General features: G+C 35.1%; 1 protein-coding gene across 3 annotated transcripts in view; it reads right to left on the reverse strand.

Annotated features, from left to right (window-relative positions):
• Positions 1 to 24,577, reverse strand: part of LOC150100929 (uncharacterized) — a 169,725-nt gene that overhangs the window by 87,785 nt on the left and 57,363 nt on the right. For all 3 annotated transcript variants that reach the window (XM_090402225.1, XM_090402223.1, XM_090402224.1), the window contains 4 exons: positions 23,862 to 24,137; positions 15,634 to 15,798; positions 12,929 to 13,198; positions 1,987 to 2,898 (listed from right to left, as the gene is read on the reverse strand). In XM_090402225.1, the coding sequence (XP_090258351.1) occupies positions 1,987 to 2,898; positions 12,929 to 13,198; positions 15,634 to 15,798; positions 23,862 to 24,137 (1,623 nt within the window). The remainder of the gene's footprint in view (positions 1 to 1,986; positions 2,899 to 12,928; positions 13,199 to 15,633; positions 15,799 to 23,861; positions 24,138 to 24,577) is intronic.

The raw sequence follows: 24,577 nt of genomic DNA on the forward strand, positions 1-24,577 counted from the left end.
CAGTGTAATTTTTTTTAAAGTTATAGTGCCCATAATGGCTGCCCCTGATAGTAAAAAGAAGTACCGACAGTATTTGGAAGAGTATTTAAAATTTGAATTTATACAATCATTTATCAATGAAACAATGAAAAGTGTGAAGGAATTATTATTTTTAAATTGAGAAATTTATTATTGATAACATTTGTTCATTTATTTAACATGATGGGGGGGGGGGTCGATGAGGGATCAAGGATTCCATGAAGGGGTCGATGGTCTAAACAGTTTTGACCCCTGATATAGATGATGAATAATAGAGGGGATTATCGTTACTATGTCACATATCATCAAAAACTAATAATTTCATAAGAGTAATGTTTCTATAACATAAAAAAATCTATATAAAGGAAGGAATCATGCTATCGGGTAAGATAGCAAAGTAGGTTTGGTAGAGATTTCTTTATTATATAGACCTAATGTCTAAATGGAAAAGCTTTTTACAGGAGCCTGTTAAGATAATAATGAATATTTCCAACCTAAACTATAAGGACATGCATATATCCATTGAATATGAATATCTGCCATATCTTAAGATCACACCAACACATATTTTGAAATGTACATTTTGCAGTCCTTGTGATTCTGTATACTAGTTTTCATACTCTTGAAAAATTCAGAAGCAAATGATTGAAATGTTGAAACTTTGTGTAAAGTAATTCACTTCATGCTCTTTCTCTGTGATATGAATATTTACAGAAGAATTATTCGTTCATGTGATGCAGATTTATTTTTTGTATAGTTACAGACTAAATAGTGATCCAATGATCATTGCTGGCCTGGTTGGATGAGTGATAGCATTGCTACTCTCCAACCAACAGGATGTAGGTTCAAATCTCATTGTAGCATGAATGTTAATGAATATGTTCAGGTAGTAGTAGATAATTTTCACTACCCAGTGTGAGACCATTGCTCTGCTTATTGGAGCTGAACTTGCTTGGAAAAAAGGTACCATGTTTAATTCAGAATCCAAGTGATATGCCTAGTAACAGTTACCTGTTAAAATAACTGCACAGAATGATGAATAAAAAGTAATTTCGGCTACAATGACAATCTCCTTGAAATTAGAATACAGGGTGTGTGCACGCATATATTTTTCCACACACACACATACTATAGTTCACTTTATGATCAAAATACAACTAATTTAATCTTTAATTCAATACAAATTATTTGTTAACACTTTAAAACAGACAAAAATTTGCTCTTATAAGAAACCTACTCAATAAGAAAAGGCAAAGAATAAACACAATACCTTCCACAGGAACAAATTAAAAGTAATGACAGAAATGAAGTGACTGCCAAGTTCTGGGAGGTGTTACTGAAAAGTAAAACCAAAAGCCAAGTCATATGACCACTCAATAGAAAATAGCACTAAAAGAGAGAGAGAAAGGTTGACTAATTTGGAAGTGCAAATTTCATCCACTTAACTATTAAATCACTTTATGGCTGGTTCACAACTTAAGAGCCTCCATAGTTCAGTTGGTTTTTGATGACACTCTTTGGCAGGAAAGTCCAGAGCTCAAATCCCATCTAAGATGTGAAGAACCTTCATTAGAGCTTTTCAGCTGAAGGTGAGTTGGCTTGTCTCATATAGAAGCAGAAAGGTCTTCCCTCCCAAAAACTTTGATTTTCTTTCCACAACCAGACAAACCAATCAAGAGAACATATGCAATTTACACACAAAATACATATTTTGGCATAAGACTAATTACCTTATCCTAAAATTATAGTTATAAAAGCCAATTTGGAAGATTGTAGGCCTTAAGGGAATATAATACTATTATAAATTTGGTCAATAATTTACATTTAAAAACATCACATAATGAATAAACAAGAAACTGCTCATGAAATTTACGAGCAGTAAACAAATAGGAGAGCACTGCAACTCTTAGAGCACTATGCGCATGATGATACTCAAACTACACATTCAAATGAATAGAATAAACTTACCTTATATGTGTATCTGTCAGGAAATGATTTTCCACATCTTTTACACTTTAGTGGTTTGTCACTAGTATGCAACTTTTGCACATGAATTCGAAGATCTGTTTTTCTTCCACATGTAGTGGGACAATATTCACACTGAAATATTGGCTTGTTACCTGAATGAATCAGTTTGTGAGCCTTCAGACTATTTGACTGGGTGAATCTTGCCTGACATACATCACATTCATAGGGTTTTTCTCCCGTATGGATACGTAAATGTCTTTTCAACTTATATGTATCTGGACTGGCATATGTACAATGAGGACACTGGTAAGGTCTTTCACCTGTATGACAACGCATATGGCGTTTCAGTTTACTAAGTTCAACACTAGCATAATCACACTCTGTACAATGATGAGGCTTTTCATGTGTATGCTTATATCGTACATGTCGTACTAGTTCCCCTGATGTAGTAAATGAAGCTTCACATTCCCTGCACTGATGAGGCCTAGTTCCTGTATGTGTGTTTACATGGTTCTGAAGTGAAGCAAGTGTCTTGAAACCCCTTTCACACACACTGCATTTATGTGGACGTTCCTCAGAATGCGATTTCATGTGACGAGAAAGAAGATAACGTTTTGGACTTGTATAATTGCAATAATTACACATATGAGCTTGAGTAACAATTTGACTCTTCTTTGGTGTAATTTTAATAGTACGCATCTTTGTTCCATCAGGACCTAGCTCTTCTGAAACTACTTCTCCATGTCTTTCACCTTCATTGAAATCATACACTGACATATCCAAATTAACATCTTTTTGATCTTTGCCATCTTCTGACTGTGATACTATCAGCACATAACTCACTTCCCCTGGATTAGTATCTGATGGCACAATGGTCACTGTTTGATAGGAGTTCGCTGCATTAATAATTACCTGAAAGAGTAGAGAGAAAGAAAAAAAAAAACAGGGATTATGCAACATTTATAGCTAATACACTATATGTAGCAACTAATATTAAGACAGACTGAATAATTGAAATATAATTGTTGTTTCTATCATGAACACTATATTATGTAGCCAACAGGGGCCTTTTAAATTTAGAATATGGAAAATCTCAGCTGATTGTAAATAAAAGACACCAATCTACTGGTTGAAATAGAAACTACATTTATCTAGTATTTTGTGAGTATTGTTACTACTTATTCAGTTACATGCTACCAATGATGATTCCTTCACAGGAAACAGGAGAATTGTTGGGGTTCAAGGAAGAGTTTGTGCAACAACAAAAATTGAGGCTATTGAACAAAAATGGCCAAGAGCTATCCTCCATTTAGAAATGGAATAATACTGGGTTGCAGACAAATCATTTAGAAATAATGCAAAGAAGTTAGCATTATTTCCAAAGTTCACTTAAGTGCTACACCTCATCTCATCTTCCTTATCCCTCTTTTACCTTGCAGTGTCAAGGACTAATTAATCATCGGACCTCAAATCGTTCACAGGATAAGGTGGTCAAGGCCTCGCCCCAGTGTATCCTATGTCTATAATGTTGAGTTCTCAAGGCCGGTTTGCCTGCTTTGCAGGATGAAAAACCCCAGGTTAAACCCTACTGTCCATGCTCAAGACCGGCTAACTTGGATATGGCTGAGGAAGATCCTTCAACTCCTCACATCACTGACAGGAATCGAGCCTAGGACACTCCTTCCCCAGGCATATGGTTGTGAAGCACACAGCCACTAGGCTAACTGCACGGACTAAAATATTGCATGTATATTGGTACTGGCTTATTTCCAGCTAACTTGCAGTAAGGCTAAACTCTCAAATAATTCCACAAATAAATTATCAGTGGATAAAGAAAACCCTTTGAGAACTACTCAGTTTGAATGAAATATTATTAGTATCAAACCATAACAATTTTTTAGGAGAACTCAAAGCTACGTTCATCCCACTTGCTACAGAAAAATATTTCTGAGAGATAAATCAATATAAATCTTCCTTCTCCTTTCTAGAAGGGAACTGTAACTATCTCAAATACAACACAGTAACACTGATACCAAGAGAGCAAGATAAAGGTAGGTAGCATGTATTTCGTCAACAGGATAACTTACATCTAAACTTAGATTTCCAAAGATTTCCCTCATTTCCTGCTAATTTCATAATCCTACTTATAAAAGATTTAGTAACATAAGATGTGTTCATGAAGAGACAACACATTAGTCATACAGGAAAGCATTCTGATTAACTGATAAAAGCAATACACAAATTGTTTTAATTTTCTTATCAATGCTGTCTCATCTGGAATGTCAAACTTCAAAGCAATATACTATCTAATATCTGCAATATGTAAAAAAGAAAACAGTTCATTTAGAGTCATATACAACTAAACAGTTCATTTAGAGTCATATACAACTAAACAGTTCATTTAGAGTCATATACAACTAAACAGTTCATTTAGAGTCAAATACATTAGAGAAATACTTGTAATATATCACATTACAAGTATTAATGATTCATCATCATCAAATTCCTGACATGAAGTCACAAGGTGTACAGGATATTATGATAGTACTACATGAAGAACTTACATCATTAATGATTCTTTTGTGAGTTAATACCACAAGTTTAATCAGGATTAACCAAGGCTGATAAAGATAACAAAAAATTTCATTAAAGTTTAAAACATTTTAATGAAAAATCATACCAAGGAGAACCACTAGTTGGTTCTCTTTAGCTTTAGCCACTAGGTGGCTAAGGATCAAGTAAGAGAGGTCTATATCATCTACGGAGTCTGAAAAGGTTCAGCTGCCACTTAGTAATTTAAGTATGTTGAATGAAGACTACATCTAGTTTTTTCCTATCAGGTGCAGATTAGTCACAAAATATCTGTATATTCATATAAAATTGATAAAAATAAACTTTTATTTATTATTATTAGTTTTTTTTTTTTTTTTTTGGTAACAGCAAAAAATTGAAACTATGGAAGTATTTAGCATGTTTAAATAGAAGAATGAGCAATCTAGACACTTATGTTGCCTATTATTTTCACCTAAATTAAGTAAGGTAAAAATAACAGGAAGTATCTACTTTGCTCAAACACTAAGACATGTCAGTTTGTGTACTGCTACCTGTTGAAATTGTAACATTTATTTTGTGTGCTCAATTTTCAAGTTATGCATTATATTATCACCAGCTTGTGTAAACAGACACAAAATAGCTTCTTATATTTGTATTTGAAGGACAAAAAAGAGGCAGTTTGTCAAAAATATATTATGCATGCTTTCAGATGAAACTTAAGAATTAAGATAACCGTGGACAACAAACAAATAGTTTGCTACATGTGTTGATTAGTTAAGAAAAAGGGCTCAAGGTAATAACAAGGTCTTTCTAATTCTTCTTTCATTATTCTGACTGCATCTGTTGAATACAAAAATATCCATATTATGTCCTTACCAAGAGTTTAAGAAAAATGATGGTTGGGATCCCAAGAAGAGGACTGGTGTAGCACATCACTGAGCATCTGAGTGAACATAGGGCATCGGTCGATGTATAATGAACAGGTGGGAATCCCGTGGCAATGTCATGTAGTAATAGCAATAATTATCTTTGTTGGATAGAAATTAGTTCAAATTCAATAATCTTCAGGGAATATATAGATGCACAAGAATTATAGCATTAAATCATATTACACATGTACTGTATGTGCTGTGGTTACTGTCCAACCAGATAGCTAGCTTCGTTCATGTGCTGTATTCAGGCTAACACACATGGCAAGAGCAGACAAATATACAGCTACCACCATGATCTCAATGTCTAGTTTATAAAAACTCATGAAATTTAGTGCAGTCATCCTCGAGGTTCTGTTCCATCAGGCAGGACGTAAGTCGATACATTACTACAACAGAGTTATAGGGGTTAGGGACTTAACAGTAATAAGTATATCATTTTAATTTTGAAATCCTATTATAAAAATTAAAATGACAGCATACTTGTTAATGTTAAGTCCCTAACAGTACTGTGGATTACTGCCACTATGAAACAGGAGAATAATCACCCAAATTTCCTCCACAACCATATCTTCATTACCTTCCCTATTGGAAGGACCAGGCTGCAGCTCTTCTGGTGTAACCCTTGCTTTCTTGATGAAAATGTCCAATATGCTTTGCTTATTCCTCTTCTCGTCATAAATTTGTTTATAGCAAGCAAACACATCATGTACTTTCCTTTCTACTAATAAGTAGCATTCAGCATTGGGGGTCTATGTCTTCAGCCATTTTGAGAAATTCGCTAACTGCAGAGAACATTTCTGCAAGACTCTTCACTGTGAACTGTTTAACTATCTCTCCTTGTTTCTCTTTTTCCTCTTCCTTTTCATGTTCTTCCTCTTCTGTAACACACTGTTCCTCCAGTTGGACCAATTCTTCGTTGGTCAACTCTTCAGGGGCAATTTCTATGAGTTGAATTATGTCATCATCATTCACTTCAAGATAGATTGTTTACCAGGTCCACTATTTCTTCACTTAATTTAAAAAGGTCTCCATTTTTATCAAAACTTCCAATATCGTGCACAAACCTTTTTAATGTATTTTTCCATATGCCACTCATACATTGAGATCACTTCATTCCAAACTACAGCAATATTTTAATAGCATGATAAATATTGAATGTTTTCCAGAATTTCATGAGAGTCTGGTCGTTTAATTCATTAGCAGGAAATGGCTTGTGAAAAGGTTCTCTGTAGATAATAAACCTTAAACACTACTAGAACTCCGTGATCCATCGGCTGGATCAATGAAGTAGTGTTTGGAGGGAGAAACATGACCTTGAACTTGGTAAAGATTGCCAATATAAGACGACGGACACCTGGAGCATTATCTAGAATTAATAAAATTTTAAATTTTACATTTGCTTTCACACAACAGCTTTCCATTTCACTCGCATAACAGTTGATTAAGGCATCCTCTAACAATTTTTGAGTCATCCACGACTTCTTATATTTCCACTAATGAACTGGAAGAGTATGCTTCTTAATTTTAAATCCCACATTGTTTTAAAACCGAAGATTGGAATCAAAGAGTTTCATGCTGAATATAGTAACTATAAAAGTATCGGCGACTATTACCGTAAGCTAAAACACGTAGTTCAAGTAAGTAGTACAAACTAGGGCAACTCAGAGCAAAGGTGGGGAAAGTTTTGATTGCTATTCTTAGTATTTCACATAATGTAAAAACCCATCTCCTATTTAAATTAAGGGGATTTAATATCCCTTAATTTAAATAATGTTTACATCGCCGAAATGAAGCCTATTGGCTCTTTATTTTAAATAAATGCTTCCTAATGTTTTTGAAACCTCATGGATTCTCACTGTGCCATCTCACCAATGGTTTCAGTTAATATCCAGCCACATTACTCCCCTAAAAGAATCGTAATACGGTCTTTAAGAGCTTTGAAACCAGGCATAGATTTTAGCTTTTTGTGGATGAATTGTCTGCTCGGGCATTTTTTCCAAAACAAGGAGATCTCATCCATATCAAATATTTGTTGTGGCAAATAATTTTATCCAATTTCTCTGCAAACTCCTTGGAAGCCTTCTCATTGGAACTTGCAGATTCACCACACATTTTCACATTATGCAGCGCAAAACGCTGCTTGAATCTCATGAACCAACTGAAAAAAAGCATTGAATTCGTATTCGAAAACAGGACCTGCTCCTTCAACATGCTGAAAAGACTTAGTGCCTTAGCGGTTAAGGTCATAGTGCTAAGAGATATGCACTTTTGGTTCAGGTCCTCTATGCATGATGGAAGTAGCTTTTCCAATCACTGATAAGACCTTGTCATTGCTTCGTCACTATCTTTGAACTTGCAACTTCGTTTCAAGATCAATTGTTCACCTCTTTTTCTATGATTCTTCACTAGGTTTTTTAATTGGGAATGTATGGGCCATGTTGCACAAAATATCGTAAAATATTTAATGATAAATACACAAATATTTCAAACATAAAATCAAGAGGAACTGTTGAAACCAAGTGCTGAGGGATGTTGCCACTGCATTGTTGCTAAATAAAAACCTTTTACTTTAAACTCGCTTGTGTCTTGTTCGAAAGTATAGTTGAAAATGTTGTTTATTCCATTATGGAATCACAGATGTATCTTCGAAAGGACGTAATTCGAGGGATGACTGTATTTGCTTTCTCTTAACCAGTGTTGTGCATGAAAAGTAACTTTGCAAAAATGTTAGATTCTTTCAATTGAAAAGAATCCAAGATTTTGGATTTTGGGAATAAAGCTAATGTATATATAGTGGATTCCAGTTACTTGGGCCACATTGGGAATAGCATAATTTGGTCCAATTAAATGAAGTTGCACATCAAGAGGTTAGAAGGTGTATGCACATAATAGAAGTTTAGACCAGTTTTTCACTATGTAGCAAAATTACTGACTTATAAACAATTGGTTTTAATTAAAGTAAAATATTTGCTATAAAAATCATTTCATTTCTATTCTATTCCCTCAGCCATACTGCTGGTGGGGGTAGCTATATGCTATCATACTAGGGAAATGATTATGAGCAAGGTGATTTCCCATTGCCTTCCTTGCCATACTATATCCTAAGACTGTAGCTTATGACGGTATGTGTGTTCACGGAGCCAGTTTGCCTGCTTGCGGGATGAAAAACCCCAGATAAAATGGTGGAAAAAACACTGCTGTCCATGCCCAAGACTGGACTGACTAACCTGGCTATGGCTGAAGAAGATCATTAAGCTCCTCACGTCATCGACGGGAATCGAACCTAGGACACTCCTTCCCCAGGCATATGGTTGTGAAGGGCATAGCCACTAGGCTAACCGCGTGGACATTTCATTTCTATACGTATCAAACATATATGTGCAGCTGTTGGCAAGTAATGACATAGAAATTTATTGTAGCCCATCTCTCTCTCTCTCTCTCTTTTTTTTTTTTTTTTTTTGATTGATCGATCAATTAAACACAATCAGCACAGGTATCCAGTTGAGATAATAGTACTGCCTTCTCCGACATGAAATCAAGTTGCAATCTAGTAATAAATTTTCTAGTGTCCTGGGTAGTCATTCATTCAAGCTCGTAAGTATTGTCCTCATCATGTTCTTGTTCTTCTAATGTTCTCTGATGCTTTGCTACAATCTTCATAGTTTCTAATGTGGTTCACATCTAATGGGATGTCATTTTTACTACTAGCTATATCTCTCATATCCATGACAATGTTTAAAACCATAGTGAGCAAAACAATAAACTACATTGCCTATAAAAGATTAAGTTTTGCACTGACCTCCTTAGAAGTCGTTAAGAACCAGTAAATTTTTTTTTTATTTCCATTGTAATTCCATGTCCCAGCTCATAAGCCAATTCTTAAAAAATTTCAGATGTCACCTATGCATTTTTGTTTCATGGTACTGAACTGGTAAACTCTTCTTTCTAATCCCTTTAAAACATCAAAGCTTGGTGACCTTTCTTCCAATAACTAACAGCTTTTGTTTATCAGTTCCTGACATATGCGTATTTGAACAGATTAACACTGTTACCAATTTGATTGGTATTGCAATCTCATCTTCCTTTTACCCTCTTTTACCTTGCGGTGTCGAGGGTTAATTAATTATCAGACCTCAAACCATTCACAGGATAAGGTGGTCAGCCCTACGCCCCATTAGTGTTGAATTCTCAAGGCCGGTTTGCCTGCTTTGCAGGATGAAAAACCCCAGGATAAACTGGGGAAAAAACCCTACTGTCCATGCCCAAGACTGGCTAACTTGGCTATGGCTGAGGAAGATCCTTCAGCTCCTCACATCTCCGACGAGAATTGAACCTAGGACGCTCCTTCCCCAGGCATATGGTTGTGAAGCGCACAGCCACTAGGCTAACCGCAGTATTGCAATTACCATTGCTTTCATTGATCCAAACAATGTAGTGAATTTATAACATTGGGAACTTATCTGATGTGATAAGATAAAACATCCCTGTTTCACCAGCATTGTAAAATGTCTCAGCAATAAATTTTTAAAGCAAGATTACATAATTTTTCTAACACTCCATGCTGCAGAGATCACTGTCTAGTCCATTTAAACAAAGCAAATTCTTGTTATATTTTCATTTTGTTTTGTTCTTCCAGACTTGACCCAATAAAACAGCAGCCCTGATTAACTGGAATATACTGTATTAATATATATATATATATATATATATTAACTTTATTTTTTTAAGAATCAATATTCAACCAATAAGCAACAAGATCAACCACTGATCATGCTGTTCTTTAGTGGGATAAAGACAATAAACAACTTCAATGCCACCAAAATACAGTCCTGTTTCCCATAAGAAAGATCTTACTTTATTTCGCCTCACCTTCAATAACACCCAAATCAGAAACTCTCAAAACTATTGAGATTTAACATAGTTCAACTTCAAAATAATGTTCTCACATTGTAATAGTGCATCAAAATCCTCCTTAAGAATGCTTGATGCTATCAGAAGAGAACAGTCCACTCTCCACCTCTCTCTTTCACACATACACAAACTAATCCTCATATTAGTCTATGAGAAAGAAATAATCTCCTAATCACATTCATTGCTAGTCTGGTTGGCCAAGTGGCTGGATTGCATACATGCTTACTTTGAGACTTAAATGGCTTACAAAAGGTCCATGTTTAGTGTCTCAAGATGGGTTCTGGATATATATATATATATATAACCCCCAGCCCATTGGTAATCATGTACCTTTACATTTACAACCTTTCACCAGGCAAGAATCATAATGAAAGAGAGAGAGAGCGGAAGACTTGCTTCAATCATTTTCTCACAAACATTTTGTTACTGCCTTATGCTTTTTCTACAGGCATTTTCAAGGACACTGCTCTAAGACAGTGCTTCCCAAACTTCTGGATGTCAGGGCCCCCCTTTACAAAAATGAAAATATTTCACGGCCCCCTCGAAAAAAATTCGTAATAGAGAGATATATTATTATAATATTTATTGTATTTATATTCAATACAAAACATACACAGCGAATATTGCAAAAATCAAATGCATATATTACATTTTTTGCCTCTTACCGTTTGGTTCTGAAGACGATGCGGGCTGTTCTGGTAAAATATGAAATACTGTTTTTTTTTTTTTTTTGAGTCTGTTTCTGCTTCTTCTGATTGTTTGCAGGAATTTTTTTTTTAATTTTTTTTTATCAGCCACTTATCCATCTCAGGGTTAAATTTTTTAACGTAGAATAGATTAAATAATATCACCACTTACTGATACTGACACACCAGAGACTGATAACATGAAATTAGTGAATATTACCTGAATAAGGGAATCCCCAGACCAGGAACATTTTTCTCCCTTTACGGTAATTAAGCCTAACCCGAAACAGACAGCAAAGGCAGGTTATTAAAACATGCATATGATTGGTGCAGTATTAACAAAAGATCGCGCAACCGAAAGATAAAAGCATAGCTGACAATTGAGTTGAAATGCTAACTCTCTTCAACCGAATTCCATATGTGAAACTGCCATAACATTCATTATATATATATATATATATTACTTAGTTTTAACACTTTTATGAATTTTAACACATTCAGTTGAATTTGTTGCTGCCTTGGGAAATCGAACTCACACACATCTAATTAATAACAATAGTTTTTAGTTAGATACTGTGTTTGCCATGCAACATATGGTTTTGTTTCAGTCTATACAGCATAGTTTCTGTATGAGGGGACATGTGATTCATTAATTAGTGTTTTTATCCCAGTTGTCTCTAATTGCACTATTTGTTGAGAAATATATTACACAGACTCCTCTTACCTTATTCACTGGCATAATAAAATTACTTGTTTTTATTGCCTCTGCAGTATAGTGGCTGTTAGGGAGGGGTGTTGTTTACCACTGCAAGCTAGTTACTATCTCCTCACATGAACTTGTTTAAGCTTTTTTTCATGTGTGAAGTATATGCGAAACTTTTATTGGTACAGAAAAACTAGCTCGGATGACAGTGATAATATAAAACAAGTTTTGATATGCATATAAAGTCAATAATAACAGTCCCTGATTACGAATGCGTGATGAAAGGGACAGGAGATTTGGAGCTTCCCTGGAGAGCAATCAAAGTAAATACAATTAACCACTGCTTTGAAATGAAACATATGAATAAGCAATATTTACTAATATTCATTAAGCACTTAAATACGCAGGAAGCAAAGTTCGTGAACCAACACCAATGTGTGAATTTTTCCATTAAAATATAAAAAATAACATAAAAGAAATAATAAATAATAAAAGTTAAATATGTTTCTTTTAAAATAAAAAAAATCTACTTAGTCTTAAAACATTTTAAATTTGTTTTCATTATTTCATGGCCTCCTCAACAAAAAAACCTACAGCCCCCAAGGGGGCTGCGGCCCACAATTTGGGAAGCACTGCTCTAAGAGAAACTATCGGTCCTAATCATCCACTTTCCATTAAGCACGTAAAAATATGAACAGCCATTGTTCAAGCCAATGATAACACAAAACTTACTGAACAAACTTCTCATCTTTCTCTTTCGCTTTATCTATACCTGTTCTTTAAAACATTCTTCTCCACATCATTTCCCTCAAGGATTACAACATTTCAAGAAAAATAGCAATTAGTTCCTTCTTTCTCCTTAGCACTTGCCTCTACATAGCAATCTTGTATTATAGTTTCTATGACCTCTTGTGTATTTGAGGATATGATAAATAAATTTTAAAAAATCATAAAATTTCCTAATTTTGTAAAACACTCATGGAATAGGGAAAATAATAAAAAAAAAATTAACAGCAGCCAAAAGGAATAAATAAAGGTTTAATATTTCCAAATAGTCAAAATCTGCTACAAAAAACTACATAATCATATAATCATAATCTAAATTTCTATCCATTTTGATTATGTTTTGTAATATTGTTAAGTCATGATTAACTTACAGGATTAGTACCATCTCCTGTTCCTCCAACAGCAGCAGCTGCAGCTTGCTCTGCTAAGTTTGCCATCATCTGAAGAGTTCCCTCATCACTCACATGAATTTCTTGTCCATCACTAGTGACAAGAGTAGAAGATCCAGAATTTGATACGGGGATTGTCTGTTCAGTTTCTGTTCCATCAGGCTGTCTAACCACCATACGAATTGTATGGGTCTGCCCTTGACTACTACCCTCATTATGAGACTCAGCTTGTGTTATAAGTGCTGTCAAACCCTATAATTTATAATGTGAATTTATTATTTACATGATATTTATTTATTTAATTTGATATCACAGATCTATAGCAAAATGTAATATTATGTGGAAATTTTAAGCTAATTGACAATGAATTTTGAATAGATGCAATTTTAATCAGCATATAAAAAGATGAAATAAAAAAGCAGCTTATTTAAGCAGCTTTCTTTATACACATTATACACTTTATACATTTTGTGAAAGAAAGGAGAAATAGATAATATGAAAATGCTCCAATATCCAAAGTGCAAAATGATTGCACATTTTGAAGAAAAAAAACACACACTCAAAGTATACAAAATAACATAAATATTTAACATCTTATATGATAACAGCTAACTTTAAAGATTCTTTAAGCTGTTCTGATCAAAAAAGTATTGACTGTTTCTCCAATAAACAACTCACTTACATAGCAATATAGTATTAAGACAGCAATACAACTAATGTATTCTATGTCATTATATTTTTCATGTCTGAGAATAACACATGCACTAGTATCTATGCATACCATGGATATTGAAAGTTTTTCAAGTTGGTTATGCTACAAATTAAAGATTAAACCAAGAAATTATATTCTTGGTTTAATCCTTTATCCAAGTGTAAGCACACAAAGTTTGTGCCTGAAGTAATTTCATGACTGGCCAACTCTTATATAGAAGCTAATGACTTAACATAACTTATCTTAGTATCCCATAATGCAAAGCACATATCTTTATGGATATCACCAATTTTGATATTAGATTTAATATCACTTTCCTCCGTAATGTGACCTTATACATTATAGATAATGAACAACAGTGGAGATAATTTGTAACCTTGTCACACACCTGATTTTACCTCAAACCATCTTCCTGTAACTCTTTCATGACCTAAAGTGAAAATCTCATCCTGACAACCTCTATTTGGCCTGAATCTAGCTTCTTCTCCCAGTTTCTCTTCCACAATTTTTCTCAATCTCTTTTCAAATATGCTTACCTAAATCTTACCTGGAATACTTATTAGAGATTTTCCTCTTTAATTCTCACATTCAACTTCATTCCCTTTTTTTTCATATATGGGAGTAGAGCTATAAGAGCTCTACTCCAATCATTGGAATTTGAAATTCTGAGCAGACTGAAATTATGCAATGTAACCACTGTAAATGATATTCTGGTTGAATATCATTTATGCCAGTTGCCTTTCCACACTTCAAAGTTTTTGACGATGTTTTCTATCTCAAGTAATGATATATACTCCTGTTTGCATTTCTCTTGAAAATTTCCTACTACAGTTCTGTTATTGCTTGTTTCATTTAATGGTCTTTCAACATAATTACTCCAGGCATATAGGATATTCTTACCTTCAGTTTCTATTCCTTCATCAACTTTGATTCCATTTTACAATACTACTTCCTCCATTTCTAAGCTTTTTTCAATAGCCTCCAAACATTTTGCCATATTCCTGATACCTGCCTTCTATATTCATACCAAAGTCTGCCCATGACAATTGTTTACTTAGCTACTTTCACACTTAGCTTAGCTCTCTTACATTTTCTCTGTATTCTTTTAGGGCATCTGCTGACTTATTTGCTAGGAACTTTCAGTATGCTTTCTTCTTTTCCAGGATTGCTCTTTAACTTCTGGTACCATGTGTTCTTATTTCTTAATAACCAAATCTTAGTCCCAGTTTGCCACTGAGACTAAGATTTGGTTCTTGTTTTCAAACTATTTGATTCTTTCTTCAATAATGTTTGTATAGTTGAGTCTACGGTTTACCTGTAAAAGTTATTCAACTTTAATTCTTTTTAAAACTTTTTCACATACTATTCTTTTCAATGTGCTATCCAGTTTTACCCTACTTAAATCTAAGTGAGGGTTGCTTCCAATTTAAAATACTCTGTACACTCCTGTATCCTGAACCAGCATGAAGATATCACTATCAATAATAATATAGTCAGTGAATCATGTATATACCCTATACATTAGAGTCTAATGTGCTGTGCATACTAATCCTCTATAGATCATCACTGAAGTGCATTCTGTTTGACCAAATCTGTCCTGTTCTGATAAACTGCACAATTCTTGTCTTTCATAGATTAAGATCATTATTGGAATAACCTGGAATTTTCTAGAAATGATTCTGACAAGGTTCTACATGATAGCCACCATCAGAACTTTGATCTAGATTAGTTTACACAAATTAAGGTCACATGCCCAATTTTTTTTTTTTTAAATCAAACAGAACAATTAAAACAGCAAAAGCTGAAAATAACTAAGTAAAAGTTTAGAAGAAAGCAAAAGCTGTTATTCTCAAAGACAGAAATCATCGTGACAAAATACTTTTCAAAAGCAGTCATTATATAAATAAAATGCTTATGCATTAGTTCAAAAATAAATAAATAAATAAAATAATAATTTAACTAGAAAAATGTTAACCTGTTGGTCTTCAGCAGAGACAGCCTCCATATGACCATCATGAGAAGAACCTGGTTGCATAGCAACAAATGTTGGCTGATCAGGTGTTTCTGTCCCTTCACCTCTGTTACCATGACTCTCCACTGCTTGCAGTAACTCTTCTGTAGCTTCATGAGTATGCCTAACCTGAAGCATAAATTTTATATATAATATGAATAAGAGTATGTAATAAACTATTAGAAATTGTACAGTCTAAATGTCTATGCATATGAAGCTAGTTTTGTTTGACATGATAAAAAGCATTAACTAAGATTATGGGAAGCAGAGAGTGATACTGAAGGGAAAAATAAATAAATAAAAATTCAAATATTCAGTTACAGTTTTCTTCTAAAGCTCCAAAGTGAATTTCTTTGCTTTCCTGGACATTTAGTTGACCTGGTTTTCCCTTTCAGTTGTTTCCAACCATAGGTGACTTTGTAGGCATTGCCCACAAAGTATTCCTGGTGAGATTTTTACAGGATAGTTCAGCATTGCTTTCCCCACCCCCAACTTTTATCCTAGCTTGGGACCGGCACGTGGCTGGGACATATTCATGACTGTAATCCATGCGTATTCATGGGGGCCAGTGTGCCTGTTCTGGGGAACGAAAAGCCAGAGTTTCAAGGTGAAAAAAATTCCCCTACCTCCGTATGAGACCGGCTAACTCACCTTTAGTCGAAAGAGACCAGATAAAGGTTCCTCACGTCACTGACAGGAATCGAACCAAGGTCTTTCAAACCAAAGGGCTTCGTCTATACAGACTGAGCTATGGAGGCTTGGACAGCTAGTTAACAACTCCATTTTCCATGTCAGATAACAATCGGAAATAATATATTAGAATCTCTTCTATACTAGAATCCCTTCTTTGATTGATCCGCTCTGGTTGAAAATTTCCTTGCTACACTTTGTTGCATTCATCTGATATCTTTATCATGCTCTGAATTCTGAATACTACTCTAACCTGTTTTTGGTTATTTATATCTGAACCATTTCCTGCAGTCCAAATACAGAGCTATCATTCCTTGGAGACTTCATTCACAAACCAAATTGGATTCTCTTGTGCAATTCTACATGACATTCAAAAAATGACAAAGTATTTGCTGTCAGCAATGATCTAACACAAACTGTCCACCTACCATCAGAATACCTGATAATTATTATAATCTTCCCGACAATCTGGATCCACTCCTAACCAGCTCCCCTTCCAAATCTGCAGATTAAGCTCGTCAACTGGTAACTCACATCATAATCTTACTCTCAGACTTCCTTTTCCAATAAATCATTGCTTCACCTAGCCATTCTCTATCTTGTGTCCTCTGGCACTACTGTGATATCAAATGAGATGATCTGTGTGTCTGGTACTCTTCTTTTCTATGGATTACTCTATTACTCTTTTTACTCTCTTGATCTAAATATCTTCTCTGACTAAATAACTGAAGTCCTTGCTGAAGTGAGTCTTTTCCCCATTCCATGCAAAACCCCTGACCACTATCCAAAATCATGTTTCTCCAAAAGGTATATTAGGGTGGTTGAAGGAGTGAAAGAAATTCAGCACATCTGATTTTGAAAGGACCAAAAGCTACAGCTATTATCTAAAATCACAGCTGAAACAACTAAATTTACTAGGACAGTATATTATATCTGTCAACTTCATGTGTTCTTCTGCCAAGATTGCTAGGATGAAATAAGTGAGTTTCCAGGAGGAAAACCCTCCAAACTCCATATGAGACCAGTTAACTCATAATTCAACTGATAAACCCTTATAAATGTTGTTTGCATCTTAGATAGGATCCGAATACAGATCTTTCTAACCAAAGGGTAGATCAGTACTCAATGAACTCAAGTAAGTACTTGCTTTAAAAATTTATTGCTGAACATAGCTTCAGCCCTTTCATGCTTATACCTCTCATACATCCAAATGATGCTATCATAAAAGGCTAACCTCTAACATCACTCTTCACTTACACTGTTTGTTATAGACAACAAAGCTAATTACCTATTGCTATACTAAGAACAATTTAGTGCACGCATCTGTAAAGACTGAACAGCTTAGACTATTCAGTCTTTACAGATGGATATGTTCTGTGGAACAAGTGTTCAGGTCCTTATACTATGATACTACCCCCCCCCTCTCTGTGCACACACACAGTATTTAAATTTTAAGCTCCCGAATTAACATTCATTCTATATTTTCTTCTCAATTTTTCTTATTTGTTTAGCTTCTACCCTACAGAATGGAAGCAAGTCTATATTCAATACATTTTGAAAGACAAATTTAAAAAAAAAAAAAAAAAGAAGTAGTAAAAGCTAACCATCAAACTATCACTCCCCTGGCTACTGGCATGAATTCCACCATTCCTGATTTATAACAGATCTCCTAACCAATATTAGCCATCAAATGCAGAAAACTTTCCTACATTCAGTGGTGCTCTTTGCCAACCCTACTGAACATAGCTTCAGCCCTTCCATGCTTATACCTCTCTCACACATCCAAATGAGACTATTATAAAATGCTATGGTTAACGTGTGATCTCTAGTATCACACGCTAACCATAGCATGTCTTTAACCAATAAAGACAGAAGAAATCTGAATAGCTTAGACAGGAACAAGTTTTCTGGTACTTATACTATGATACTAATCGCTCTCCCTTCCCACGCAGTTTTCTTAAATTTTAAGCTCCAGAATTAACATTCATTCTATATTTTCTTCCTAATTTTTCTTATTTGTTTAGCTTCTGTCCTACAGAATGGAAGCAAGTCTATATTCAATACAACTTGAAAAATAAATTTAAAAAAAAACATAAAAGCTAACCATCAAACTATCACTCCCATGACTACTGGCATGAATTCCATCACTGCTGATTTAGATCTCATAACCAATGTTAGCCACCTTTCGATACAAGCTATGAAAAGATTTAAGAAAGCTGTGTGGCTACTCTGATATTTCCACAATATCTGATTGGATCTGGCATAGATGCATACTTATAAAGCTACCATTCGATGGCTTACTTTCCATCCTTTCGTAACTAGGCAGCTAGTTTCCCATCTGGGAATTCACTAAATATAATGGAATGGCTTCTTAGCTCCTTGCATTTTCCCACAAATGCAGAAGTATCCGAGGGATCTGTACTTTTGCCCATACTCTTTCTACTGTACGTAAATGACTTTCTCTCAAATCCAGTCCATTGTTTTGCTGATGAAAGTATAATTTCCCCTTCTTCATCTGACTGGAAAGTTCAAACATTCTAAGCTCTGTACCTGTACTTAAACATTTATCTCCTTACTCTTTTCTAGTGGTGAGAAGACAACCCTGTGAACTTGAATGCTACTACTCCAAGGTCTTATTTCTTTCAAGAAAGATCCTCTTAACTTTGATAATACTTAGATCTAAGCAAATTTAAATTCCGCTCCTTAGGCTGACTAACACCCTAGCCTGTGCAAGCACAAATATATCACATCCACAACCTCAAAAACAGTTATTCTCTTCCACTCAAGGCATTATATCCCACCTGTACAACTTCTATATAAATCCCAAATCTCAGGATATGTTCTTGCATTTGGTGTGGCGTACTATAAACCTCTCCAAAAATACTTGATACAACCAAGAATTGAGCAATTTGACCTGCTATCACTCACTCCAATCCATTTATCATTGATGTTCTGTTTCTGTCTTTCCTATATATATTTTGCTATTCTACCAAACTGGCCATTATTATTTCTCCACTTTTCTTTAAATCTGTAAAATCAAGCAGCTGCTGGTTACATGCATAAGTGGTTCAGCTTCAACCTTAACATACTTCTCATCTTCCCCCTTTCATTCCTCTACTCTCTGTTCTTTGAAACATCATTCCTCAAACTATTTTCCTTTAGGTCCAAAACCTCAAGCTGTTCAAGAAATACAACAACAGATTCCTTCATTCTCCTTTACACCACTTTCTCCATAGATAGCCCTGATAAAATGTTGTCTTTGTTGTTAGTTTCAAACTTTTGATGTGTAGGGTTGATATATAAGGCTCAATAAATGTGCTTGCCTTCTCATCCTTGGCAAGTAGCTGGACTTATCATTTTTTTTATTTTAAATATGTGTTTCTAACTATCAATAATTTTCTGGAACTCCAACTGACTTATTCTGATTTTTTTTTTTTTTTGCATGGTAAGATTTTGCATAATTTGCCGACCCCCCCCCAACACACACACACACAGACTGAAAGTTCAAATCCTGCTAATGCTTGGATATTTGTGAGTCTTTAGATGGCCGACTATTTCTGCTGCACAGTATGGGACCACCACTCGGATTATCAGAGAAAAAGAGGTCCAAAGTCCCTTACAATACTAATGAGCTTCAAGATAAAAGCTAGAATGGGAAATCTCAACTGTGTCAAAAGTATGAGAACCAGGTATAACTCTTAAATAATTGATTTTGATATATGATCTGCTGAGACATAAGCCTTTCCATGAAATCTAACCCTTTGTTATCCCATGTACTAATGTGCTATAGGTTTATAATGTTGAATGGACAGGATTAGGTATTAAAAAAAAAATGCACTCAAGACAGACTTGAGCAATACACTTTATAGGTACAGAATAATATTAACATAATACTTTCATTTTACATATGATAATACTAATAATTTTATAGAAATAATGACAATTTCAGTCATAATTATGAATATGAAATAAGCAATTGTGATATTAATAAAATAATATATTGCTTAACGTAGTATAAGTGTTCCTGTAAAGCATACCAAAGTTTTATTTTGGTATGCTTTACATTTCATTTTCTCCAATGAAAATAGACATAATCGTTGAAAATGTCAACTGTGTTGTGAATGGAGAACCTGTGGAACAAGTAAAACATTTCAGCTACTTAAGCACGATTTTTACTGAAGATGGTAAATTAAATATAGAAATAGACAACAGAATCAGCAAAGCTGGTATGGTGGAAAGTCAACTGAATAAATTCATATGGAATAAGAGGGAAATTAGTCGGAACACTAAATTAGCTGTATACAAGACAGTGTTCAAACAGTTTTAACTTAACTTATGGATCTGAGAGCTGCGTCAGAAGTAAAACACTTGACCAAAGACTAGAGACCGCAGATATGAGGGTCCTGAGAAAGATTATAGGCATGAACAGATGGCATCAATGGCAATATCATATTAAAAACGAGGATATTAGGAAAGAACTTGACATCGTCAGCATCCAGGAATGCATTAGCAGAGCTAATCTCAGGTGGTATGGTCACTTAAACAGAATGGGCGAAGAAGGATTATATATGTCCACTAAATCATGAAGAATCTTCAATGGCACCTTCCGAAGCCTAGACACAGGAATGCCATCAGGTCCGGAGGCAGAGAAATTGGATGGAATAGCTGCCTTAATCTCCTGGATGGAGACAGGCTGGTATATTTGAAGGGCAGGAATGGACTTCAATATCGTAGGTTGGTCATCATAATCAGGGAAGTGTGGAGGTGGAGCAGAAAAGACTGTACTCCAGAATTTGACAAAATCATCATGTAAGTATGCTAGAGGCAGAGGGGAAGCACCATCAAGGATGGTTTTGGCACATTACCTTCTATTCTTTTTATAGAGGGCCTGAACATAGCTGCATAGGCCCACTTCCTCATTTGACAAAGTCATTGTAGAATGAGATGTAGGCTGATGTTGACAAGGCATGAAGTGTTCAGAGAATTCAGTGTGGGGGTAGTCATTCAAATGATCTGCAATATCCATTCCCAGAAGGTGAGTCTGGATGAGACATTTAAGAATTTGATGGTTATATTCTGGAAGAGGAGGATCATCTAGAGATGATGTCAGTCTGAGAATCAAAGCCTCTTCTTCAACAGCAGGATGGTGGCTGAAAGATGGAGAGGCAGGGACAGGAGATATTACCTGCCCCTACCTGTGGCGGATGGGCTGCCAATTCTTGAATTGATTCCACTTTTTGAGATCTATCAGTCAACCATATTCTTATCCATGCTAATATTTTCTAATCCAAACCCATATTCTCGAATTTATGCAAGTCTTCCATGCTGTATTCTGTTAAAGGCTTTAACAACATCCAAAAGTATCATGGTGTATCCATTCCCTTTGTCTAGTTCAGTGTTAACATTATCATAGAATGAAAGCAAGTTGCTAAAACATGACCTTCCCTTAGTAAACCCATGCTTTTCATTGCAAACTAGATATTCACTGTCAACCCATTTCTGAATGTGTGCCTTAACCTATTTTTCCAAAATGTTCACCACCACTCCTGAGATGCTGGGTGGTTGATAGTTGGATAAATCGGTCTTTGCACCACCCTTGTGCAATTCTTTCCACTCCTGCGGAATCTTCCCTGTTTTGAGACTCATATTATATAGCCTAGTCAAAGGAATAGCCAGTTCAGCTGAACACTCTTTTAGCATCTGTGCTGATATCCCATCAATCCCTATTGCTGAATTTTTATTCAGTTTGTGCAAGACCTCTAATACCTCGTTCTCATACACCTGAGTTTCTTCATTCCGCGAAGAGGTAGCAGTGAGCTCAATGTTGTGTACACTAGGTTGATAGCTTTTAATAAAATGGGCACTTATTAGTTGAACCTCTTCTGCATCTGTAACCCTCATGCCATCTGCATTTAGAAGAGTTATTCTTTCATATTCATTCTTTCTTTTACTTGCAGCATATTGATAGAATTCTTTTGGGTTGTCTTTAACTTACAGAGCCAGTTTCTTTTCATAATCTGACTTAGCTTTCCGTACAACACTTGCGACTGTTCTGGCCTGCTGCTTATAATTATCATAACTGATATCATTGTTATGCATATGATATTCCTTCCACATCATCTTTTTCTTATGAATCTCTTGCTTAATTAGATTACACATCCATTTAACTCCTACTTTATTTATTCTTCAAACTCTAGGAACACATTTTGATATTGCATCATTTAGGATATTTTTAACCACTTCTCACGCACTGCTGATATCCTTCCCATCCAATAACTGATACCATTGATACCATGGCACAGAATCTGGCATACCCCTCAGGTGATCATAATTTCCTGCTTTGTATTCACAGCATGTAGCCTTTTTCTGAATGGAACATTCATAAACTTCACCACTTCCCAAGTTAGTACCACATGAGTAGTTACATCTTTAGCTAAAACCTCCTCTGATACTATAATCAGATCTAACATTCTTCGACCACAAGTTCCTTCTGTCACATGCTGCTTCTGGAAGTTGTCATGAAACAGCTCAATGAAATTAGTTTCATTCTTCTCAAGAGATTTCATAGCTACCCAATCAATATTTGGATAATTAAAGTCTCCCATTATGATTACTCTTTTCACACCCATTGTATTTATTTATTGATGCATTTCTTCGTCACTACGAACCGATCCACCAGGTCTGTAACAACACCCCACTGTGTATTTAATCTTTTTAGACTCCACTTCACACCAGATGGCTTGAAACTCACTGCCACATGAAAAATATTTACTAGTATTTTGAAAAACCCGGGATTTTCAAAAAGTTCACATACCTCCTTGCTTCACCAATAATTCTCCCACATCTCCCTCCCCCCATTCCTTTCAATCATACTTCCTTCCTTCCTTTAACAGCAGATGAATGTATATTGCCACATGCCAGGATGCTGCTGAATAAGAAGACAGCCAGCAACATCCTACAAAGGTATGTCCGAATTATTCCTCCTATATATTCTTCATATATCTGTCTATAAAAAAGGAGCACTCATAGAACAAACAAAAAGTTTTGTATGGAAATGAAATTGCTACAATATGCTAGCCACAACATAAAAACTAAGACCCAAACAACAACAACAAACATGGCTGCCTTGCAGATGCATGTAGAGCCAACATTATCATGCAATGAACAGAGCAGTCATTAGACTTTATGATCAAATGTTAGAAGTTGAAAATAATATAACAGAATTAATGAGATGGTTGTCATAAGTATGAGTGGTCAAAAGTCACACAGAGTCAAGAAGACAGTCTGTACTTGGTTCTCGCCTGTTTCAATCTAGTATCTTGGAAACAGAAAAAAAAAGATCCACTGAAATATTTGTATGGTCAACAAACATTACCACCATATCATTAAGGCTCAAATTTTAGGTTTCAAAGTAATATACATTTAAATACAATTATGTGCCATATGTGCAATGGCTTCTCAAACCTTCTAAATGCTAGAAAAAAAATCTGTAAAATACTAACCTGATTGGCCATAGAAGCTGGAATCGTAACAGATATTTCTTGTGGTTCTCCATCAACAGACATGCCACCAGCTTCACTGACAGCAAGCACTATCTGTTGTAGACCACTGTGCTCGTTTGAGGTTAGAGTTCTTACTTGCTGTATTGCAGATCCTGATGCTGGCACAGTTTGAAATGTGGCAACATGAGATGGCTGCTGAGAATTTCCTGAATGATCAGAGCTTGCATAATATGCAGTTCCGGCAGTAGTATAATATGCAGCTCCAGCATATTGAGCCTACAAAAAATATTTTTTCATTAATAGCATGCTTTACGGCCTAATAGTCTAGCAGAAATTAATAATGGAAACTTACTTGAATAAACAATAATAATGCAAACTTACATGAATATGGATAACAAGAATGGGCCACTCTAACCCCATTCCTCTTAAAGTTTCCCTCTGCTTCAGGAAGCATCTACAGACTAATGCTGGATATCTAACAAGTTGAGATATCCAGCATTAGTGGATGCACCAAGCTGATATCAAGATCTTCATAAGTTCCTTTTCCTTATTTTTTCAGTGATAGTGGTTTTATAGCACTCCAGCAGCTTGTGTGAAAAATACTGTGTTACACATGAACCAATGTGCATATAAGCCAGTACCTCACTTGCCATGAAGCCTACCTTGTCTCTTTACTCCCTCTCAAAGTCAATGAAACCTGCTAATCAAGGTTATTA

The sequence above is a fragment of the Typopeltis vanoorti genome, chromosome 12 (genome assembly GCF_054136105.1).
Source record: "Typopeltis vanoorti isolate ZY-2024b chromosome 12, IOZ_Tvanoo_1.0, whole genome shotgun sequence".
NCBI lineage: Eukaryota > Metazoa > Arthropoda > Arachnida > Uropygi > Thelyphonidae > Typopeltis > Typopeltis vanoorti.